The sequence below is a fragment of the Monodon monoceros genome, unplaced genomic scaffold (genome assembly GCF_005190385.1).
Source record: "Monodon monoceros isolate NGI ecotype Baffin Bay Population unplaced genomic scaffold, NGI_Narwhal_1 Super_Scaffold_16, whole genome shotgun sequence".
NCBI lineage: Eukaryota > Metazoa > Chordata > Mammalia > Artiodactyla > Monodontidae > Monodon > Monodon monoceros.
Genome location: NW_021703772.1, coordinates 3282256 through 3303374, shown reverse-complemented (window position 1 = coordinate 3303374; position 21119 = coordinate 3282256). Strand labels below are relative to the sequence as shown.

The 21119-nt window shown below is 48.9% G+C and overlaps 1 protein-coding gene across 10 annotated transcripts in view; it reads left to right on the top strand.

The window, feature by feature from the left end:
* LRRFIP1 (LRR binding FLII interacting protein 1) overlaps positions 1–21119 on the top strand; it is a 142430-nt gene that overhangs the window by 48596 nt on the left and 72715 nt on the right. For 2 of the 10 annotated variants that reach the window (XM_029225253.1, XM_029225257.1), the window contains exon 1: positions 7951–8330. The exons of 5 other annotated variants lie outside the window; for them this stretch is intronic. In XM_029225253.1, coding sequence (XP_029081086.1) covers positions 8265–8330 — 66 coding nt within the window. In that variant the 5' untranslated portion in view covers positions 7951–8264. Of the gene's footprint in view, positions 1–7922; positions 8331–21119 lie in introns of those variants that run through there. 3 more of the 10 variants (XM_029225262.1, XM_029225258.1, XM_029225260.1) reach the window with 3 other exon arrangements.

Genomic DNA, 21119 nt, shown 5'->3' with positions numbered 1-21119 from the left:
GGAAACCCGTATTTTAGGGTGTGGGCATGTGTTTTTAGTGCTGTGCTAAAGTGTGTTCCAGTCTTTATTTTCCTTTAGGAAACTTCATTTTCTTAGAAGGATTATTTTAGGGATGCTCTTTTAGAAATTTCTGTACCTTAGGTTGGAAGGTTGCTTACTTCTGATATTTCTGTCTGTCCTGAAGTCAGGTTGTCTTCAAGTCAGGCTGTTTAGTGGGAGTGCCTGGATTTTAAACCTTTGAATTCACTCTATGTGCCCTCAAATTTCCCTGTTTGCTATGGGTACTGTTTAAATTTAGATTATAAACTCCTGTGTTCCCCACACTTCCTTTCTGTGACTGACATTTGTCCATCACCTTTGTAGCCTGATGGATTTCTGGAGTTTTCAGCCAGCAGGGTAGAGATTTGTTTCCTGGCTCCGATTGTTAGGCACATTCTATCTCTCCAAGAATGTTAAACTCATAGGCAAGATTACTGAGACCGGAGCCAAAGAAATCGGTGAGAATCTAGAAGAAATTTTGCTTCTGTTTTTTTAACCATCGTTTTATGTTCCTAAATATATTTTGAAGCGTTTCGTGTATTTCTTGTGGGTGTTCTGTTAGCTAGTGAACGCAGTTGTTGAAAGTAAAGCCTATTTTCCTTATTTTACTATCAATTCTGATCAAAAGTTTCTTAAATGGACTATTCTGAGTACATATATAGGTATTTTTTCTTTGCATTAGTGTTGACTTACAGGGACTTTTCCAGGTCTTTTCCTATGTGATTGAGAAATATGTAATGGATTTGAGTTGTTTTGTTCTCAATATTTTTAGAAAATAATTGGGTGGTATTTGCAGTGTGTTGTGTTCATGAAAAACAGGACTGGTTTTCCTAAGAGGTGCTTTATTGGAGGTGTTTGTGGCCATTTCCTTGGACACAATATATGGTGGGGTGGGGGAGGTTTCTGTGATCATCTGGTCTGGTCTTAAGGGTCAATGGTTCTGAGGAATGGATTGAAAAAATGGCTACATCCCTCCCCCCTCCAAGATTGCTATGGACTTATTGCTGGACACTTTTGGAGATGAACTTAATTCCAGAGTAAACTAAGTCAGAAATTATTTTAAATGTGGACAGATTTTACCCTGCGGCAGCATTACTGGGCCTTCTGGAGCCCCGTGGAAGGGCTCTGGGCTCAGGTACTGAAAATAGCATCACCCTGGCTGTACCAGAGGCGGCTGTCTGGTGGGTCCTTCAGTCTCTGCTCCTCCCAACCTTCGTCGTCCCTTAGTTCTGTGTCCACAGTCTCTGCACCAGGACTGTGCTTCTTGTTATCTGTCCTCTCCTGGCCACTTTGGTTTTCTCACCCCCATTTAGCTCAGAATCAGGCCAAATCCTGAAAGTCCAGAAATGCCCTCACCACTGTCCCTTAGTCAACAGTCTCCCACACGCCCACCCTGTTTTAGCTCAATCTCCGTTAACTCCCACTTTCCAGCCTCCAAACTGCCTCAGGTCTCTTCCATCCTTAAAAACAGACGGACACATGAACAAATCTCTCCCCACCCAAAGCCTTCTTGATTCTGTCTTCCTCCGAGGCTGTGACGTGCCATTTATTTTGTGTGCATGAACCATTGAAAATGCTTAAATGTAGAATTTCAATAAGAGGATACAATAGCTGGTGTTTTTCTAGTTGCAAATTAAAGGCTTTCTCGACCCTGGCCTCTTCACTCCATCTACCTTAACACCAGTATTCACGCCAGCCTTCTGAATAGTGGCTTCCAGAAGGCGCCTCTGATTTTCTGTTTCCCTAACGACCCGTCGTCTGTCTTGGCTTGTTCTTGACACTCTCTTATTCGTTAAATGTAGGAGTCCCCAGATTCCTTCCTTCAGCCTCTTTTCTGTTACATGCATGCTACCATTTTTATCACCACCTTAAACCGGTTCATACTTCTGGTGCCAAAGTGCCTGCTGGACACCTTCCTCAAGGCTTTCTGCCCCACTTCAAGTTCAAGTGCAACCAAAACTCAAGCTCATCACCTTCCTTAGAAAATCCAAAGGGATTTTCAAAATATATACTAAATATATACTAAATGGAAAAAAAGTGGTGAATTGCTGCGTGCCAGGTAGTTATGCAAAAAAAAAATCCAAAAGTCATGCCGTTTTAAAAAGAGAGTTTCTATTCTCAGTTGCTACCAAAAATATAACATACTTAAGATCAATGAGAGTTAATGATAAACTATCAAAGTCCTCCATTTTCCTGGGAGAATCATCCATCCATCTGTGAGGCGAGCATCTGCTCCCTTTTTTTTTTTTTTTTTTTTGCTGTACTCAGGCCTCTCACTGTTGTGGCCTCTCCCGTTGCGGAGCACAGGCTCCGGACGCGCAGGCTCAGCGGCCATGGCTCACGGGCCCAGCCGCTCCGCGGCATGTGGGATCTTCCCGGACCGGGGCACGAACCCGCGTCCCCTGCGTCGGCAGGCGGCCTCTCAACCACTGCGCCACCAGGGAAGCCCCTGCTCCCATTTTGGAAGAGCCCACTCAGAGTCTCTGGGGAGAGTGAGGACTCAGTCACAGGCAGCGGTGAGTATGAAGTATGTGGCTGTAGGACACCCAGCACAGGGTGGGTGCTCAGCAAGCAGGAGCTCTCTGTATGCTAGAAACCAGCTCTCTTGCTTTCTAGCCACTCTTGCCCCCAATATTTCTGTCCACTGGAGGCAGGCAGGACCCAGGCCCGAGTGTCAAGTTCACCGTGGGCCTGATCTGGGCCAGCTGACTGTGGGGTACAGTTTTCTCTGTGAATGGCAGGCAGGGACTGGCTCCCTCATTTGATGTTCCTACCAGTGCCCTGGGTCATACCAGGAGAGCGAGCTACGGCCTGGACCTGGGTACGCGCACTGCTTTGCCAACACCCTTGGAGCAGGAGATGGGGTTATTGGTCCAGGTTCAGCCCAGGGAGACAGCCTGTCTGGTGACTGTCTGTTCCCAGTGAGGATCCCTGGGTGGCTGGGGGGAGGGAGCACCTCTGTGTCAGGCAGTGCGCCGGATGCTAAGGGCTTGGACTTTTAGCAGGGACTTGGGTTAAAAACCTGACTTCACTCTGCCAATGTGCATCTGTGGACGAGTTATACAACCTCTGTGGGCCTCCGTGTGTGTACACCTGCCTAGACCTCGTTTTATTGTACTTCACTTTATTGTGTTTCAAAGATACTGTGTTTTTTTACAAATAGAATGTTTGTAGCAACCTTGTATTTAAGAAATACGTTTCATAAGGCTATAGGTGCCATAGACGGTGATTCCTCTGGTGGGTCTGGGCAAAGTCAATTAAAAGCCTTCTAGAAAGGAGTCACCCTTCTACACACCATGAAGCACATTTGTGATTCACCAGAAGAGGTCACGATATCAGCATTAACAGAAGTTGGGGAGAAGTTGATTCCAGCCCTCATGGGTGACTTTGAGGGGCTCAAGTCTTCAGTGCAGGAAGGGCTGCAGATGTGGTGGGAGCAGCAGGAGAGCTAGAATCAGAAGTGGGGCCTGAAGATGGGACCGAATTGCTACCATCTCATGATAAAGCTAATGACAGGGATTTTGCTTCTTGTGGATTTGCTATGAAAGTGGTTTCCTGAGATGGAATCTGCTCCTGTGAAGATGCTGTGAAGATTGTTGAAATGTCAACAAAGGATTTAGAATATTTCATAAACTGAGTCGATAAAGCAGTGGCAGGGTTTGAGAGGAAGGACTCCAAATTTTGAAAGAAGTGCTACTGGGGGTAAAGTGTTATCAAACAGCATTGCGTGCTACAGAGAAATCGTTCGTGAGAGCGAGAGTGACTCGATGCAGCGAACTTCATTATCTTATTTTAGCAAATCACCCCAGCCGCATCAGCTTTCAGCACCCACCACCCTGATCAGTCAGCAGCCACCAGCACAGAGGCGGGACCCTCCTCCAGCATAAAGATTACGGCTTGCTGAAGGCTCAGACTGCACCAGTGTGGGCCCAGGGTCTTTATATAAAGAGCTGTGAGGTCAATGACAGGTTCAGTTTTCCCTTCTTTAGGTCAAGATCCCACTTCTAGCAGGTGGACTCTATTTCCAGCCCCTTCCAAGCTGCTGGGCAGTCACTGACCTGCAAGCACCTAGTCACCGTTTAAACCCAGGGACTCTGTCCTGAGAGGCACCTTAGGTTTTGTGGCAGCTTCTGTCTCGGGCATCCCTAAAAGCCACCATGGTTGTGGTGCTCTGAGCCCTCTCAACAGAAGTGTAATGTCGAAAATCTCAAAAGCAGTTCTCTGACGGGCAATAAGATTACATGCAGGAACTTAATTTCTTAAGGGAGCCCCTAGAAGAGAACAAAAGGTAAGTAGAATGATCTAATTGTGCTCTGGGAACCTCAGACTCATAGCTAACCAGCAAATGCCACAACATGTGACCACTTTGGGGTCGCACCCAAACGTGGTTTACTGGTCTTCGTGGTGCTGGGCTGCTTCTGGGCTCACCAGCTTTGCCTCCTGCTGTGGTCGGTGCTGAGCGCTAGAGCAACGGAGACAAACGCTTCCAGGATGTAGCACAAGGTAGAGGGCGGGCAGGGGAGGGCACAGTGGTTCCTGGCTGCACCCCTAGTTAATAACCCACACAAAACCAGTTTCCAAATCCCAGCCATAACAGCTGTTCTGCATGAACGTGAATCCCCAGCCATAATGATTACAGCGGAATAAATATCTCTATGTTGCTTCTACAAACAGTGAGCTTACATGTATGTTATAACCTTATATGGATCCTTCTGACTAATATAAAAACCACTTCATATTATAAAGCTGGTTCATGAAGTGATTACCCAGATTTGCGCGGCACCTTTCAGTTTACAAAGCATTTTACACAGGCACACCTCGGAGGCCCTGTGGGCTCGGCTCCAGTCCACTGCAGTAAAGTGCTTATCACAATAAAGGGAGTCACACGAGTTTTACGGCATCCCAGAGCATATAAAAGTTACGTTTGGGGGCCTCCCTGGTGGCACAGTGGTTGGGAGTCCGCCTGCCGATGCAGGGGACACGGGTTCGTGCCCCGGTCCGGGAAGATCCCACATGCCGCGGAGCGGCTGGGCCCGTGAGCCATGGCCGCTGAGCCTGTGCATCCGGAGCCTGTGCTCTGCAACGGGAGAGGCCACAACGGTGAGAGGCCCGCGTACCGCATTAAAAAAAAAAAAAGAAAGGTGGGGGGTGATGGAGACTGCCTGGGAAGGGGCTTCCTAAGGGGCCCTTTTCACTAGAGAGCTACTTATGTCAAAATGAACAGAAGGCAACTAGACCCTCTACACTTTGTTCTGGGGCCCCGGGGTCTAAGTAACACCAAGAAGTGTGAATTCAGCACCACTTAAAATACAGACTGACATTTCCCTACAGCTGGGACGGGTCTGAGCCATCTTCACGGTATGGCTGGGCTGGAACACATGTCAGAACATAGAGGCCTCTCATCTAGAAGGATGTTAGCAAAGCAGTTTTCTCTAATTTGCTACTGCTTAGTAGAATCAGAAATCTCTTGTGCCTTTACTATCGTTATTTTATTGTTGGTATTGTTAGTTTGTTCCTGGGAATAAAACTGGTCAACCAGTTGCTTCTCCCTCCACGATAGTGCCCTCCAGCCAGGCCCTCTCACAGCTTTCGTGGAGGCTGTGGGTTTGTTGTCTTCTCCGGGGCTACCCACAATCTCTCCCGGTTCTCAGCCATTTAAACCTGTTGTTGCCCAGCTTCCTTCCTGCTGCAGAGAAGGGCAGGAAGGCCTGGGCGCCTGGAGGCCAGGAGAAGAGAGCGGGCTGAGGGGCAGCAAGGCGGCTCCCCTGACTGTGCTCAGTGGGGGGTCCTCCCCTCCGCCCTGGGCGCTTTCATTATCACTGTCATGTTTCAGATGAGACTCGAGACACAGGGGCTCCATAACTTAGTCATGATCCCACAGTAAGTGGCAGAGGCAAGAACTGAGCCAGATGGTTTAATTCCAGAGCCACCTAACCCCTTCCCTATGTGGTTTTAATAAAACTGGTAAGTAGCCATTGGACGGCCACCTGGGAGCTGGGGAGGGTGCAGGTGTCTACAGGCATTGCCCTGTGACAGTCAGGACAAAAGAAGCCTGTTCCCTGTGCCCTGCTCAGGGAGATGTGGTCATAAGGTTCCAGGTGTCAAGAAGCTCTAGAATTTGCTTATCTAGACCAGAATATTCAAACTGAAGACTCCCAGAAGGCGGTTTTATTAACTGGCTATCATTCTCATCTGTGGAGCTCTTAACTAAAATCATCTTTGCTTTCCACCATAGATTCCCTAAGTCCCGTACTTGTTTATGTAGAACAGCTTAAAATTATTTTTGCCAACTAGTTTAACTCTATAGAATCAAGAACTGTAATGCACTGACGTATTTTAAAAGTGTTATAGCGAGAAAACAAGGTATTAAAGGTACGCATTTCAATCTTTGAAAATTATTCTTGCCAACCTAACGCTGCTATCCATCAAGGCCTGGCGCTGTGTTCCCGCTCATCAAAGTGGAAACCTGCTGTTTCTCCCGCAGAGGCCACTTTGGGTCTTTACTCGGCCTTGCTTTTCTGCTGTCCCTACTCTCTCCTAGGTTAGGACCTCGGTCCCTCAGAACCTTCTCTGTTCCCCACCCCGCTACGCCCCCCGACACATACACCCTTCCTTCCAGAGCCCCCTGCCCTGAAGCCAGAGCGGGAGGGCGAGTGCACACGGGCCTTGCGCTAACGTGTTACCGAGGAGGAGGTGAGTGGGGCAGAGTGGGGAACTGGGGGACTGTAACATTTAAATGTATATTTGCGGTCTGTCGAGGATTTCGCTGGAGCCGCCTTTGCAGAGAATTAGGGGCGGGGAGGTGGTCTTTCTGAGAACGGCCTCCGAAAACGTGCCCCCAGGGTATGGGCAGGAAGGGCCCGGGGCCGCCTGGACGCAGGGTAGGAGGCCGGGCGGGGCGCGGAAAGCTTCCAGGCGCCACAGGCAGCGGGCTGGGCCGGGGCAGGTTGGCATTCCGATGAAAATCTGCGTCGCTTCCTGCCCGTCGCTTCTGCTTCGGCCTGGCGAGGTCAGGAGACGTTTCGTTGCTTTGCATGTAGAACCGCTAAAGAACGAGCGACGCGAGTTCTGCGGCTGGAGGAGGCGCGTGCCGGGCGGCCGGGGCCCCGTCCCGCCGCTGGACGCTCCTCTCCACGCCTTCCCCGCGCGGCGCCCGGCGGGGACCTCGGATCGGCCCCTGCCCCGCACGACCTCCCGCCGGATCCCTGGCCGGTGCAGCCCCCCGGCTCTGAGACGCCGCATCCGCGCCAAACCGCGTTCTTCTGCCGCCTATTGCGGAGGGGGAGGCAGGCGGGGCCGCACCCGGCCGTCGGATGCTTGCTCTTACCCCCGCGGGCCGCGCGGTGTGGTCGCCCTGGAAGCCGGCCCTTTCTCCGGGTGACGCGTTAGCTGGGTACCCCGACCAGCAGGTGCTGCGGGACTCGGGCGAGGTAATCGCGTCCGCAGAAGCTCACTTCGGCCTGAATTTGGAGAACACCTTGGGGCGGGAGCGCAGCACCGACGGCGAGGGGGCCGGGGGCGGGGTCTGAGGGGCAATCCGCCCCACCCCCGCGCGGGCCCCGCCCCTGGGGCCCCGCCCCTCTCTGGCTCCTCCACCAGAGGACCCCGCCCCTCGCGCAGAACCCTCCCCCCGCGCAGGCTCCTCCCCGGGGCGACCCAGGCCACGCGCGGGCGCCTCCCCGCTCCTCCCCGGTGTTCCGAGGCCTCTCAGCTCGCCCTCTCTCGGCGGGTGGGTGGGCGGCCGACGGGGGCTGTGGGCGGGGCCGGCTACGGTCTTTTTTCCCCACCGCCTTTCGGGTGGGGGGCGGAGGAGGGCTGGGTGATGATTAATAACCGCGCCGCTGGGGCGCGGGGAGGAGCGCTCGCTGAGAACGGGCCGGGCGGGGTGCGTGGTGGAGCGCGGGCGGGAAGCTTGTGGGTGGAGGGCTGGGGGCGGCCCCAACTGCTCTTCTCCCGGGTGCCGCCACCCCAGGCCCGCGGGCTCCCGGGCTCCGCCACCTGTGCCCCGCCCCTGCGGCCGCACTCCAGCCCCGGAACCGCGGAGGCGCGACCCCGCCTTGGGAAGGGCGAGGTTCCCGTCCCGACGCGCGGATTTGTCTCCGGGCAGTAGCCCCGCCGTTCTCGGCATGTGGCTGCGCTGAGAGCCGGCCCGCTCGCGGATCCGGGGAGCCGGGCGTTGGCTCCCTTTCCCTGCTGTGTGAGAAGGTGGACCTGCAGCCGGCAGGATGACCAACCCTGCGGCCGCGCAGAACCAGGAAATTGACTGTCTGAGCCCAGAAGCTCAGAAACTGGTAAGAAGAAAACACATTTTCGAAACTTTTGGTTCTGATTGCCAGTGTTTGGTCCTTATTGATGTTCTAGGAGCCAAGGGCAGGCGGCACCTTCCGCCGCAATCATCTGTGCCCGGGGAGGTGTGGGGCTGCCTCGCCTGGCCGGGGACCCCCTTAAACGAACGTCCCCACGCGAGCATGGGCGGGGGGGGGGGTGGCCTGCTCTCGGTTCAGTTCGCGGCTCGGTGTGCACTGCCCTCCCCCCTTGCGCCCTGGAAAGCACATTTCCCTGGGCAACGCCCCTCAGCAGGACGGAAAGGAACTTCGTCTGGTCCCCTCTGCCCGCAGTTACGGCCGGCCTTTTGACGGGCTCTGCCCAGCTGCGTGACTCGGCCGCGGATCCAGCCGAGGTGTGAGACCTGCGCGTGGTCTAGAGTTTCGCTCAGAACTGCTAGTTTGATGTTTTACAAAATACAGTACCTAGGAACTGGTGCCCAGAGGCGGTGCCCTCGCTCTGAGGCTGGCGCCCCCAGTGGCTGGGTGGCTTGGAGCACTTACCCTGCGCTGGACCTTAGAACCAATGCGTTGCACCCGCTTTCTCTAGTTCCCCCAAGGACCCCAGTTCCTGGATCCACTTTGACTGGTCTCCTGGAGTCGCCGGGTAGAGAGGGGATCCTCCCTATGGGGGATTTTGCAGTTATCCGGCTCAGCACCCAGCGTTGGAACCATGGATGTGGGAGTAGTTTGGCGTTAAAATCGGGCAGGGGGTGAGGTGGGGAAGGTTAGTAACTACCCCTTTTCATGTGGCTTGTGGTTGATGATGAATGGGAATCTTTAAAGGTGAAAGGGCGTAGTCTGGAAAAGAAGCACATCATTAAGTTAGTACCGCAGACAGGGAGAGAGAGACCCTAGATTTCCACTTTATCCGGCCTGTGTGGAACCTTGATAAAAGTGTGAACCCCAAATAATCACCCCTTCAGCAGGTAGGAATTAATCACCTACTGAGTGTTTGTGGAGGATTCAAAATGGATAAGACTGCCCTGCCCTGAGCTTCCCGGTCAGCACCAGAGAGGGGGTAGAAATAGATTCTGATGAATGCACACTTGAAAATTACACTCCTTGCTGAGGACAGGCGGGTGGATATTTTTAAGGTCCTCGTCAGTGTGCTCCTCTGACCTGACATAACGTTCCACCCCTGGACCAGACCTCTGGAGCTGGTTCCTATCCCTTAACCTACTTGGGAACCTACAGAGAGATCCTTGAATCACCATCAGGGAAGGGCCCTTGGAGGAAAGAAGGATGGGAATGCCGCTGAGAGATGCCCAAGCTCCCGAGGAGCCGCCTAGGCAAACCATAGATGGCAAGAACAGGCTGATGTTAATCCTGGGCAAGATTTGAGCTCAGAGGAATGAACTGCTGGGCAAGGAGAAGAAAAGAGTGACCATGGAGAACAGGATGTGAGGAAGGGAGCGCCAGGCCGTCAGAGGCAGGAGTAGAAATAACACCTGTCACCCGAAGGCGCTGGCTGCACGCTCTCATTAACCCTTAACTTAACCCTGGACTGGATCTGGTTGAGATGCATGCTTCACAGAGATGCTGCTGGGAGTTGGTGACAGGAGAGACGGGAACAGCTGCCGAGTGAGGCCGTGCTCGGTGGGCACAGCCCACCTCCTCCTACCCCGAGTTCCAGGATCCAGTAAGCTCTGAAAATCAGAAGTTGTTTCTCTTTTTTGTAAGTTGTCAGCAGGATTCATTTGGCAGTGATGGGAGGCTGTTCGCGGCCCCCAAGTCTCGTCTTATTGTAGGTATCTGTGCCAAGGTCCCCAGGTCCCATTTGGCTGATGGGAGGCTATTTTCAGTCTTTATTCTTCTCAGTGTGAATACTCGTACATTTCTCTGCAGCCCTGTTAAGGTTCTTGACTAAGGGCTGTTACTCTGGGTTGTTACAGAATATCTGGTGTATGCATCTTGTTACCTTTCTAAAATCCAGAAATGTTGAATTCTGAAACACATTTGGTCCTAGGGGTTTTCAGTAATCAATTGTGAACTTGCTCAAGTAAATAGCAGCAAAAACTTTTTTAGAGTAGGACTGTTTTTTGAGGTTAATGGTTGAAAAGGAAACCGTTGGGCTTCCCTAGTGGCGCAGTGGTTGAGAGTCCGCCTGCCGATGCGGGGGACGCGGGTTCGTGCCCCGGTCCGGGAGGATCCCACATGCCGCGGAGCGGCTGGGCCCGTGAGCCATGGCCGCTGAGCCTGCGCGTCCGGGGCCTGGGCTCCGCGACGGGAGAGGCCACAGCAGTGAGAGGCCCGCGTACCGCAAAAAAAAAAAAAAAAAAGGAAAGGAAACCGTTGCTGAAGGACCAGTGGGGTGGGGTGGGATGTGTCAGAAGGAGTCGCCCAGCAGCCACCCTGGGCGGTAGTGTTCCAGCGGGAGAACGGTGGGCATTTCAGATTGGCTTGTGTTCTGTGCCCAGAGACCCTGTGTCCCGGGAACAGGGGTCACCAGGGGAGGAGGAGGGCCGGGGCCACCTGGGTGTGAGGCCAGAGCTGGGGTTGGCAGGAGGAGATGGACTTGTCCAGCTCCATCTCACGGGGCAAAGAAAAAAGCAGGATCCGAGCAGGAAGCCCAGACTCCTTGCAGGAGAGGACAGTGTAGAAACCATGTTTCTTTAACTTTTGTAACTTCCCCATGTTCCTGCCGGGTTGTGTCACCTCTGGTAGTTTTCCACATACTGATTAGCACTAAGTCCTCACAGACGACCAGCCCCATTCTGAGAGAGGCTATCAGGGTAGAACGTGAACCCCCAAGTCTCATCTTACTGTAGGTACCAGTGCGCAGGTCCCCAGGTCCTGGTGGCGAGGGGACATGTGGATGAACGGGGGTGGGTGAACACAGTGCTGGGGGGCCGACCCTGCTGGGCTCAACAGGAGACCTTTGAGCATTGGAATCATGGTTTGCTTTAGACGAATCATTTTCCCAAACAGTTAAGATATAAAAACAGTAAGTTAGTTCTTTCCTCATAGTAGTAAGAGTGTCCCACTAGGGCAAAGATGGAGACTCAACTTCCCTTTTTCTTTAAGGGTTAGTTTCTGTTCAGCCTGAGCTAGTATCAAAGTAGTGGAAGCCTCCTTAGCAAACTTTTTGTAAACCCTGCCGTCTAAACTGCCACCTACAGTGAGCACAGGAAATCGAGTTATTTATAGCAGCTGAAGTGTTTTCAGGCAAAGTTGATTGGTGTATTACCTGATTAGAGTGAGGTTCTTATCTGGTTTCTACAGAATTATGAGGCCACAAGTTGGTGCGATGTGTTTGCCCCTCAAAAGGCAGCGTCCAAGAGGAAATTCTTATCCCTGAAAAATCAGGCTGTGTGACTCAGCAAAGGAAACGTGTTGTTGTTTTTTTTCCCGGAACCCACAGACTTTATTTATTTATTTATTTATTTATTTATTTATTTATTAAACATCTTTATTGAAAGGAAATGTTTATGACTAGTTACTCATATGCCAGTGTTTCCAAAATATCTTATCATATTTAAAAGTTTTAATCTTGGAGCCCCGTTGGCCATAAGGTTCGAAATGCTAACCTGTTAAGGCACTAAGCCTGTGACACCTCACTATATGTTAGACGTGGGTCAGGGAGAAGAGGAACTTTTATTTACTTTACTGCTTTTACTCTGGGCCACCCAAATTTTACTCTGTGTGTATGTGTGTTTTAAAGCAGCTTATTTCCATATTTTCATGGAATGGATTTACCAGAACTTTCATTATTCAGACAGTCTAGATAAAATTAAGTAAATGAACTTCTTCTGAGTTAAACAAAGCACTATTTTGACTACATCCAAGATTAAGTGATTCAGAATTGCCATGTGCTTGATTGCATACCACCACTAAAATCCCCTTTCTGCGCCTCACGTATTCATTTGGGGGAGGGCCAGAGTTTCAAGTGGCTTTCTCCTTAATACTGTAACTTGACAACTTTAAAGCCATATAAATAGTTTTGTTTGGACGCTCAAGTACAACTACTCTAGTTGTAGTTTAAATGACTATAAGGAAGATTTACTTTTCGTTTTAACTAAAATGTTTCATTTATATGTTTGTGTAATAGAGCTTATCAAAGCAACATGATTTCTTTTTTTTTTTTTTTGTGGTACCCAGGCCTCTCACTGCTGTGGCCTCTCCCGTCGCGGAGCACAGGCTCCGGACGCGCAGGCTCAGCGGCCGTGGCTCCCGGGCCCAGCCGATCCGCGGCATGTGGGATCTTCCTGGACCGGGGCACGAACCCTTGTCCCCTGCACCGGCAGGCGGACTCTCAACCACTGCGCCACCAGGGAAGCCCCTAAAGCAACATCATTTCTGATCCTGACATCTGTTTTATTATCTCTGGCCAGTGGGTGTGTAATCTTCCTGTGGGAAGAGAAATAGGAGTGGGCTTTTGTTGCGGGTGGGGAGTCTCCCCCTGCCTCCTCTGGCATTTTCCCCAGTACTCTTTCTCCTGGTGAGTGCTTCAGCATGCTTGTCTTCTCCTGCTGCTTTCAACCTCCTGTGAGCTGAATTCACACTGTCGTCATAGAAGACACTGTGTAGGTAGTAACAGTAGGTAGCATCTCCCAAACCCCTGCCGTGTCAGCCCTGTTAAGTGTTTTCTGTAGAAGTCTTCCCTCCCCCTTGCATAACCTCAGCGGTGGTTTGGTTATTTCCACTTACACATTAAAGAGAAAACGGGCTCAGAAAGTTCAGGGGACTTTCCCAAGGCCACACAGCCAGCAGGCAGTGGGGGCCAGTTCAGACCCAGCCCTGCTGGTGCAGAGCTGGTGCTGGTGATGTCACCACCATACACGATGCTCGGGCGGGGTCCGGCAGGCAGTCAGCGAGCATCATTGCTCTTGTCAGGCTCTCCTTTGCAGCCCTGGGGCCTCACAACCCCGGTATCAGGGCTGAAGGGTTTCTTTTTACTAAGGCAGCCTGTTAGGACACAAGACCTTGCTCCAGAGTGCATACTGAGAAGTCTTCATTTGATTGTTTCCTTTCTATTTCTGGTAGTTTTTCAGACAAAAGCACACTCAATGAACTGTATTTTTTCTAAGTAAGGAGAGGAATAGTAGAAATGACAGAGCTGCAGAAATTTTCATCCTTCCGTTTTTCATACTGTACCAGCTTTTTAGCTGTCACTTGTGTCAAGCCACGCCGGGAGCTGCTGGGCGCCAGCCTCATTCCTGCGTGCTGTACGGCTCCTACCACCATACAGACAGACAAGCTTGTTGAGGATGGAAATGACGCCTTCTGGCTCTTTCCTAGCTGGTTCCAGGAGAATCACTTGAGCATAGGAAAGGCTGTCAGTTGTTGTGTGCTGCCTACGTGGGAAAGTGTGGAGCTGCTGGAGGGTCCAGCCTTATTCTGAGAAGGAACAGTGTTAGTGTTTTGTGTCACCTTAAAGGTGTGGAGTTTGCAAGGAAGACCCTGAGTGGAGCAGGTGAAGTGAAGGGTATGGAGCCCAGAGGCATTGGCTGGAGGGAACCTGTCACCTGGAGAGCTGCACAGGTGAGGCCAGGCTGCTCTTACCTGTCACCCGTCGGTCCTGTCGGTCACACACAAGGTTATTTGTGGCCATCACGCCCTTGCTTTTTACTCCAATATGTTGAAGGAAGTGTGAACATCACTCATCTCAGAAAAACATTTTAAATGTATTAACAACAAGAGAATTTATTTGCATGGAAGGTACTGTGCACGGTTTTTATTCATCAGCTTGAGTGTGGGTCGTTGTTAAGCCAAAGATTGTGTTGTGAAGTTGGAACAGGTAAATGTTACTAGTCTGCTGTCGATAAAGGAACGTGAATAATTTTGTTCCTGATTAAAATGTTTGTTACTCTGGTATGTTTTTCTGAGAAGCAAAGTCAGGAGATTTCCAGTAGCAAAATGGGGAAAGAGAACTCTATGGACAGTCTCAGGGTGCAAAGAATTCACCCCAGTGTAGAGACATAGCATTTCAGAGGCAAAGGGAGCACCCAGAGATCACGTCACCTGGTCCCCTTGCCCCCGGTATTGAGGGCTAGTGTTCAAAAGTGATGCGGTTTGTCCAAGTTCACCTAATGGGTCAGCAACAGAGCCAGCGCTGGTAGCTTGGTCTCGAGACCCCTCTCTGGACAGTCTCTGTCTTCGGGAACTCAGGGCCCCACTGAGAACACCGCAGTCACAGCCGCGAGAGGTAGCTTTTCCACCTGGTCCCCCACGAGCCAGCCCCTACAAGCAGTGACGTAAAGTGGCCTTGCGAGGTAAAGGCTTCTTTGAAGGCTGCTGTTCTATCATAAAATTCCGTGATCATTTTACAGTCCATAACTCATCTGATTTGATTTTGATGGAAACATAGTGTTGTAAATAACCAGTTAAACTTTAGTCCTTAACTTTATGTCCTCCAGATCGTCAAGTAAAATTGATAATGTGTCTTGTTTATTTTGTGGCTTAAGCACTGGCCCCCAGACCTGTGTCCTGAACCTGTGCCTGGGCTGTTTCAACAAGCATGGCTGTGCAGTAGAGGGGTTCATCCCCCTCATCCCAGCCCGAAGTTTTAAAACTGTGGTTTGCAGCTCTGTCAGACCCAGTGCCCCTTTTTTATAACAAGTTTTTAACATCCTTATTACTAACCTGAAATGAAGTTCCTAGGTGGTAAAATCTTCCTTCACACATAATTTCAGGTCAATATAGTGTTTTAACTGTAACATTAAAAAGAAATAAAACGAAAGTAAATTGCAGTGACAGAATGTGAATATTGAGAGTAACTCTTGGGAAGGTTCCGAACAAAGCCATGTATGATCTTCCCTTGATTTCCATGCAGATTGCATTCCTGGAATATTCAGTGTATGTTAAAACTACTCAGAATGTATTTTGAATTTATAAGTGAGTTGGAATGAATTTGTAGGTCTGAAAGTTATAATGTGGTTTTTCTATCTGCCTGAGTAGCCAATGGGGAAGTTCCTCATTGTGTGGGCCTGTCTGAGTACAGGATGGTTGGCATACCACGCCCTGCCCCTAAATGCCATTAGTCCCCTCCTCCAGTCACTGTGACTTCCCAACACCACCCCCCCCCCCAGCAGTTCCAGAATGCCCTCTCAAGCGTTGGCACTTCCCCCATTGACAACTGTCATCCCAAAGTGCCTTCTTCTCCGTGGCCATCATAATTACAGTCATGGCTGTAAAGAGCAGGCCCCCTCGTGGGGGAACTTATCGTGATTGCCTGAGCGAGGGGTTTGGAAAGATGAGATGTTGAGAGTGGAGTAAAATGCACGTGGCAGCTGAGGGACACGGGGGCCGTGGACACATGTGGTACAGAGGCCAGGATCCACACTGTTTCTGAGCTGCCAGCTGGTATACGCTCCCTCTCCTGTTCCTGCCTGTGCAGGAGAGCACATTGCCCAGTCTGCTTGGTTGCTTTGAACAGCAAACTATTTTTAGAATCTGCTGCATATGAGGAATTGGGGGTTTACATAGAAAACAAAAGTTGGTAGCGGTTGCCACTTCCTGTAGCAAAGTCAACTCAGGAAAATAATAAAGATCAGAGAGGAAATAAATAAAATAGAGATTAAAAAATAGAAAAGATCAATAAAACCAAGAGCTGGTTTTTTAAAAAGGTAAACAGGATCAACAAACCTCTAGGCAGGCTCACCAAGAAGAAAAGAGGGAGGACCCAAATAAACAAAATAAGAAATGAAAGAGAAGAAATAACAACTGAGACCACAGAAATACAAATAATTATAAGAGAATACTATGAACAGTTATGTGCCAACGAACTGGACAACCTAGAAGACATGGACAAGTTTCTAGAAACATACAGCCTGCCAAAACTGAGTCAGGAAGAAACAGCTAATTTGAACAGACTGATTACTAGACGTGAAATAGAATCTGTAATTAAAAAAAAAAAACAAAAACAAAAAACAACCTCCCTGCAAACAAAAGTCCAGGACTAGACGGCTTCACTTGGGAATTCTACCAGATATACAAGGAGGAACTTATTATAGGTATCCTTCTCAAACTATTCCAAAAAAATTGAAAGGAAGAGGGAACACTCCCAAATTCATTCTGTGAAGCCACCACCACCCTGACACCAAAACCAGACAAAGACACTACAAAAAAAACAAAATTGCAGGCCAATATCTTTGATGAATATAGATGCAAAAATCCTCAACAAAATATTAGCAAACTAAATACAACAATACATAAAAAAGATCATACACATAATCAAGTCGGATTCATTCCAGGGTGGCAAGGATGGTTCAACATACGCAAATCCATCAATGTGATACACCACATCAACTAAAGGAAAGACAGAAACCACATGATCATCTCAATAGATGCAGAAAAAGCATATGACAAAATTCAACATTCCATTCATGATAGAAACTCTCACCAAAGTGGTTATAGAGGGGACATATCTCAACATAATAAAAGCCATTTATGACAAACCCACAGCCAACATAATACTCAGTAGTGAAAAGCTGAAAGCCTTCCAGCTAAATTCAGGAAAAAGATAAGGATGCCCACTCTCACCACTTCTATTCAACATAGTTTTGGAAGTCCTAGTCATAGCAACCAGACAAGAAAAAGAAATACAAGGTATCCGAATTGGAAGGGAAGAGGTAAAATTGTCACTATTTGTAGATTAGATGATACTCTGTATAGAGAACCCTAAAGTCTCCACACAGAAACTGTTAGAACTAATAAATGAATTCAGCAAGGCAGCAGGATACAAGATTAATATACAGAAATCTGCTGCATTTCTTTACACTAATAAGGAAGTATCAGGAAGATAAAGTAAAAAAAAATCTTGTTTAAAATCACGTCAAAAAAAATACCTAGGAGTAAACTTAACCAAGGTGATAATAAAAGTTATCTGCTGGGGCTTCCCTGGTGCCGCAGTGGTTGAGAGTCCGCCTGCCGATGCAGGGGACGTGGGTTCGTGCCCCGGTCCAGGAGGATCCCACGTGCCACGGAGCGGTTGGGCCCGTGGGCCATGGCCGCTGAGCCTGCGCGTCCGGAGCCTGTGCTCCGCAACGGGAGAGGCTACAGCAGTGAGAGGCCCGCGTACGGGAAAAAAAAAAAAAAAAAAAATTATCTGCTGAAAATTATAAAATGTTGATTAAGGAAACTGAAGATGATTCAAAGAAATGGAAAGATATCCCATGCTCTTGGACTGGAAGAATTAATATTGTTAAAATGGTCATACTGCCCAAAGCAATCTACAGATTTAATGCAGTCCCTATCAAAATACCCATGGCACAACACCCATAGAACTAGAACAAATAATCCTAAAATTTATATGGAATCAAAGAAGGCCCAGAATTGCCAAAGCACTTCTGAGGAAAAAGAACAAAGCTGGAGGCATAACCTTAACCAGACTTCAGACTATACTACAAAACGACAGTAATCAGAACAGCGTGATATTGGCACAAAAACAAACATATAGACCAATGGAACAGAATAGAGAGCCCATAAATAAACCCACACACTTACGGTCAATTAATCTACAACAGAGGAGGCAAGAATATACAGTGGAGAAAAGACAGTCTCTTCAACAAGTGGTGCTGGGAAAACTGGACAGCTGCATGTAAATCAGTGAAATTAGAACACTCCCTCACACCATATACAAAAATAAACTCAAAATGGTTTAAAGACTTAAATATAAGACATGACACCATAAAACTCCTAGAAGAGAACATAGGCAAAATATTCTCTGACAAATTATAGCGAAATTTTCAGATCTCCCAAAAGCAGTCTCCCAAGGCAAAAGAAATAAAAGCAAAAATAAACAAATGGAAACTAATTAAACTTAAAAGCTTTTGCACAGCAAAGGAAACCATAAACAAAAGGAAAAGACAACCTACGGACTGGGAGAAAATACATGCAAAGGATGCGACTGACAAGGGCTTAATATCCAAAATATACACAGAGCTCATACAACTCAGTAAAACAAACAACCCAACCAAACTATGGACAGAAGACCTAAATAGACATTTCTTCAAAGAAGACATACAGATGGCCAACAGGCATGTGAAAAGGTGCTCAACATTGCTAATTATTAGAGAAATGCAAATTAAAAGCACTATGGGGTATCACCTCACACCAGCCAGAACTGCCATCATTAAAAAGTCTACAAATAGTAAATGCTGGAGGTGGTGTGGAGAAAGGGGAGCCCTCCTGCACTGCCGGTGGGGATGTAAGTTGGTGCAGCCACTATGAAGTTTCCTTTAAAAACCAAAAATAGGGAGAGGCCACAACAGTGAGAGGCCCGCGTACTGAAAATAAACAAAAAAAAAACCAAAAAACCAAAAATAGAGTTGTCATATGATCCAGCAATCCCACTCCTGGGCATATATCCAGAAAAGACAAAAACTCTAATTCAGAAAGATACATGCACCCCACTGTTCATAGGATCGCTATTTACAGTAGCCAAGATATGAAGCAACCTAAATGTCCGTGGACAGAGGAATGGATAGAAGAGGTGGTGTATATACACAATGGAATATTACTCAGCCATAAAAAAGAATGAAATAATGCCATTTGCAGCAACATGGAGGGACCTAGATACTGTCATACTTAGTGAAGTCAGACAGAGAAAGACAAATACCATATGATGTCACTTATATGTGGAATCTAATAATAATACAAATGAATCTATGTACAAAACAGAAACAGACTCACAGACTTAAAAAGCAAACTTATGGTTACCAAAAGGGAAGGGGAGGGAGGGAGGGAGGGAGAACAAATGAGGAGTTTGGGATTAACAGATACTAACTACTGTATATAAGATAGGTAAGCAACAAGGGTATATCTTACAGCACAGGGTATTATATTTAATATCTTGTAATAACCTATAATAGAATATGATATGAAAAAAATAACTGAATCACTTTGCTGTATACCTGAAACTAACACAACATTGTAACTCAGCTCTACTTCAAGAAAAAAAGGAAAAAAAAAAGGCAAGTCAGGAAGGGGATTCTGTATCACAGCCTCATGGTTCCTTTGCAGTCTGCAGCGTGTTGTAAATCACTTTAACACGGGGCTGTGTGTGTTCACCAGCGACTCTGAGATTTCAGCCTTGCCCAACAGGAGCTGTAGTCCTTCCTCATTCCCAGGAACAGTCACACGTGGAGACAGAGGGCCCCTGCTTGTGTCTAAACAGAACCGGTTCTTTGTCACACTGCAGGCTTCAACTGCATGATATTCCTATTCTATTCACATGAGTGAACCTTAAATACATCCTTTAACTTTTCCCAAGAGGTTATAAACTACAGTGGTAACATATCACGTGGCCTGAAGAAAATTCTGCCATCACAGAGCATTAGGGTCACTGATCCGCACGTCAGTAATGAGCAGTAAGTCTCCGCAGGCTCTGCGGGGCCGACGGGGAGCGGCTCCCAGAGCATCATCTCGGTGCCTTTCCAGGCCTCCAGGGCTTTCTCCTAGGTGGAGGAAATGACAAAGCAGCTCAGGCCCATTTCTCAAGAGTCGTCCTAGAGTTACAGCTCATAAACCCCGTCCATGTAGAATTCTGGAACCCCAGGAGAATTTAAGAACAGAATAAGAACTTTTTCTGGGACTGCGGGGCGAGAGGTCTTGGCATATAGAATTCCACACCATGCTTGAATCCCAGGAAAGCTTGGAAGCTCAGGAAGTATGCAGACAGAGTCGGGGCTCCGGAAGTCGTGTGGGGCTTTTTAGAAAGCTGCTGAGACTACGTCCTGGGCACCTCTGTCCTCTCCAAACAGGCAGGACTTGGGTTCCACCAATGTTTATCGCGTTTCTGCTTTTCGAAGATCATGATGTGGGGTTGAACGGGTAGGAGCCACAAAAGGATACAGATATTATCAGAGCTCTCAGAGCCCCCGACGTCGCTGGAATTGGGGTGCAGGGTACTGGGGGCGGTGTGCGGTTGCTGCACCCTTGGGCAGTGTCCACCACTGCTTACAAAACCTCCAGCACAGGCAGGAGGTCAGGGAGGAAGGAAGCTGTGCAGGGGCCGGGCTCGGAGGGAAGGACACGCCTCACCCAGGGCTTTCTCCTCCCATCCTGGTGCATAACTTCTCTTTTAGTTTTGTTCAGTCCCCAGGCCAAGCAGGGGGCTGTCCCTGAGTTCCCTTGACCCTGAAGAAACGAGTAGCCGTTGTCTCTGGATGACAGTTTTATCGCAGCTGGGAGTTGCTGGTGCTCCAAGCAGGAGTCCTGTCAGGGTCACTGGTAGAAGAGGCGTGCGTCTGTTTATCCGCTGACTTTTGTGTCCCGCTCTGGTAGAAGCCACTTCTGCTCTGTGGTCCGATCTAGAACTAGAGCTGATCAAGCCCTCGGCCCAGTGCAGAGACCCATCACCAAAGTAACTCCTGTTTTTGCCAGTGACGTTTTCACATAACCCTCCAGCCTTTCCCCAGCCCAGCCCGGGTCTGGGCCGCCGAGAGAGGGTATTTCAGAGAGAAGCATCACTTTGGTTGTCTACCTCCTCAACCAGCCTGTGCGCCCCTGTGGCCGGGCCCTTGGCCGGTGGCCTCCGTGCTTCCGCCCCTGGACCTGCAGGGTGCCGTAGGGCTGGTGTCCCAGACCCTGGCAGGGCGCGCCTGGCTGTTCTTAGCCGTTTGTTTAGGAGGCCCTGGGGCTCGGACTTGTGCTTCTTTGTGTGTTTTTAGCATCTCTCAGACCATACATATCACCTTAGTGTCAGAGCGTTGTCTGATTTATCTCTGGTAAAATTAAACGTAAAAGTGGAACTTTGGAATCAAGGGTTCAGCATTTTAGGATTATTAGGAGCCAACTTTGGTGATAAAAGGA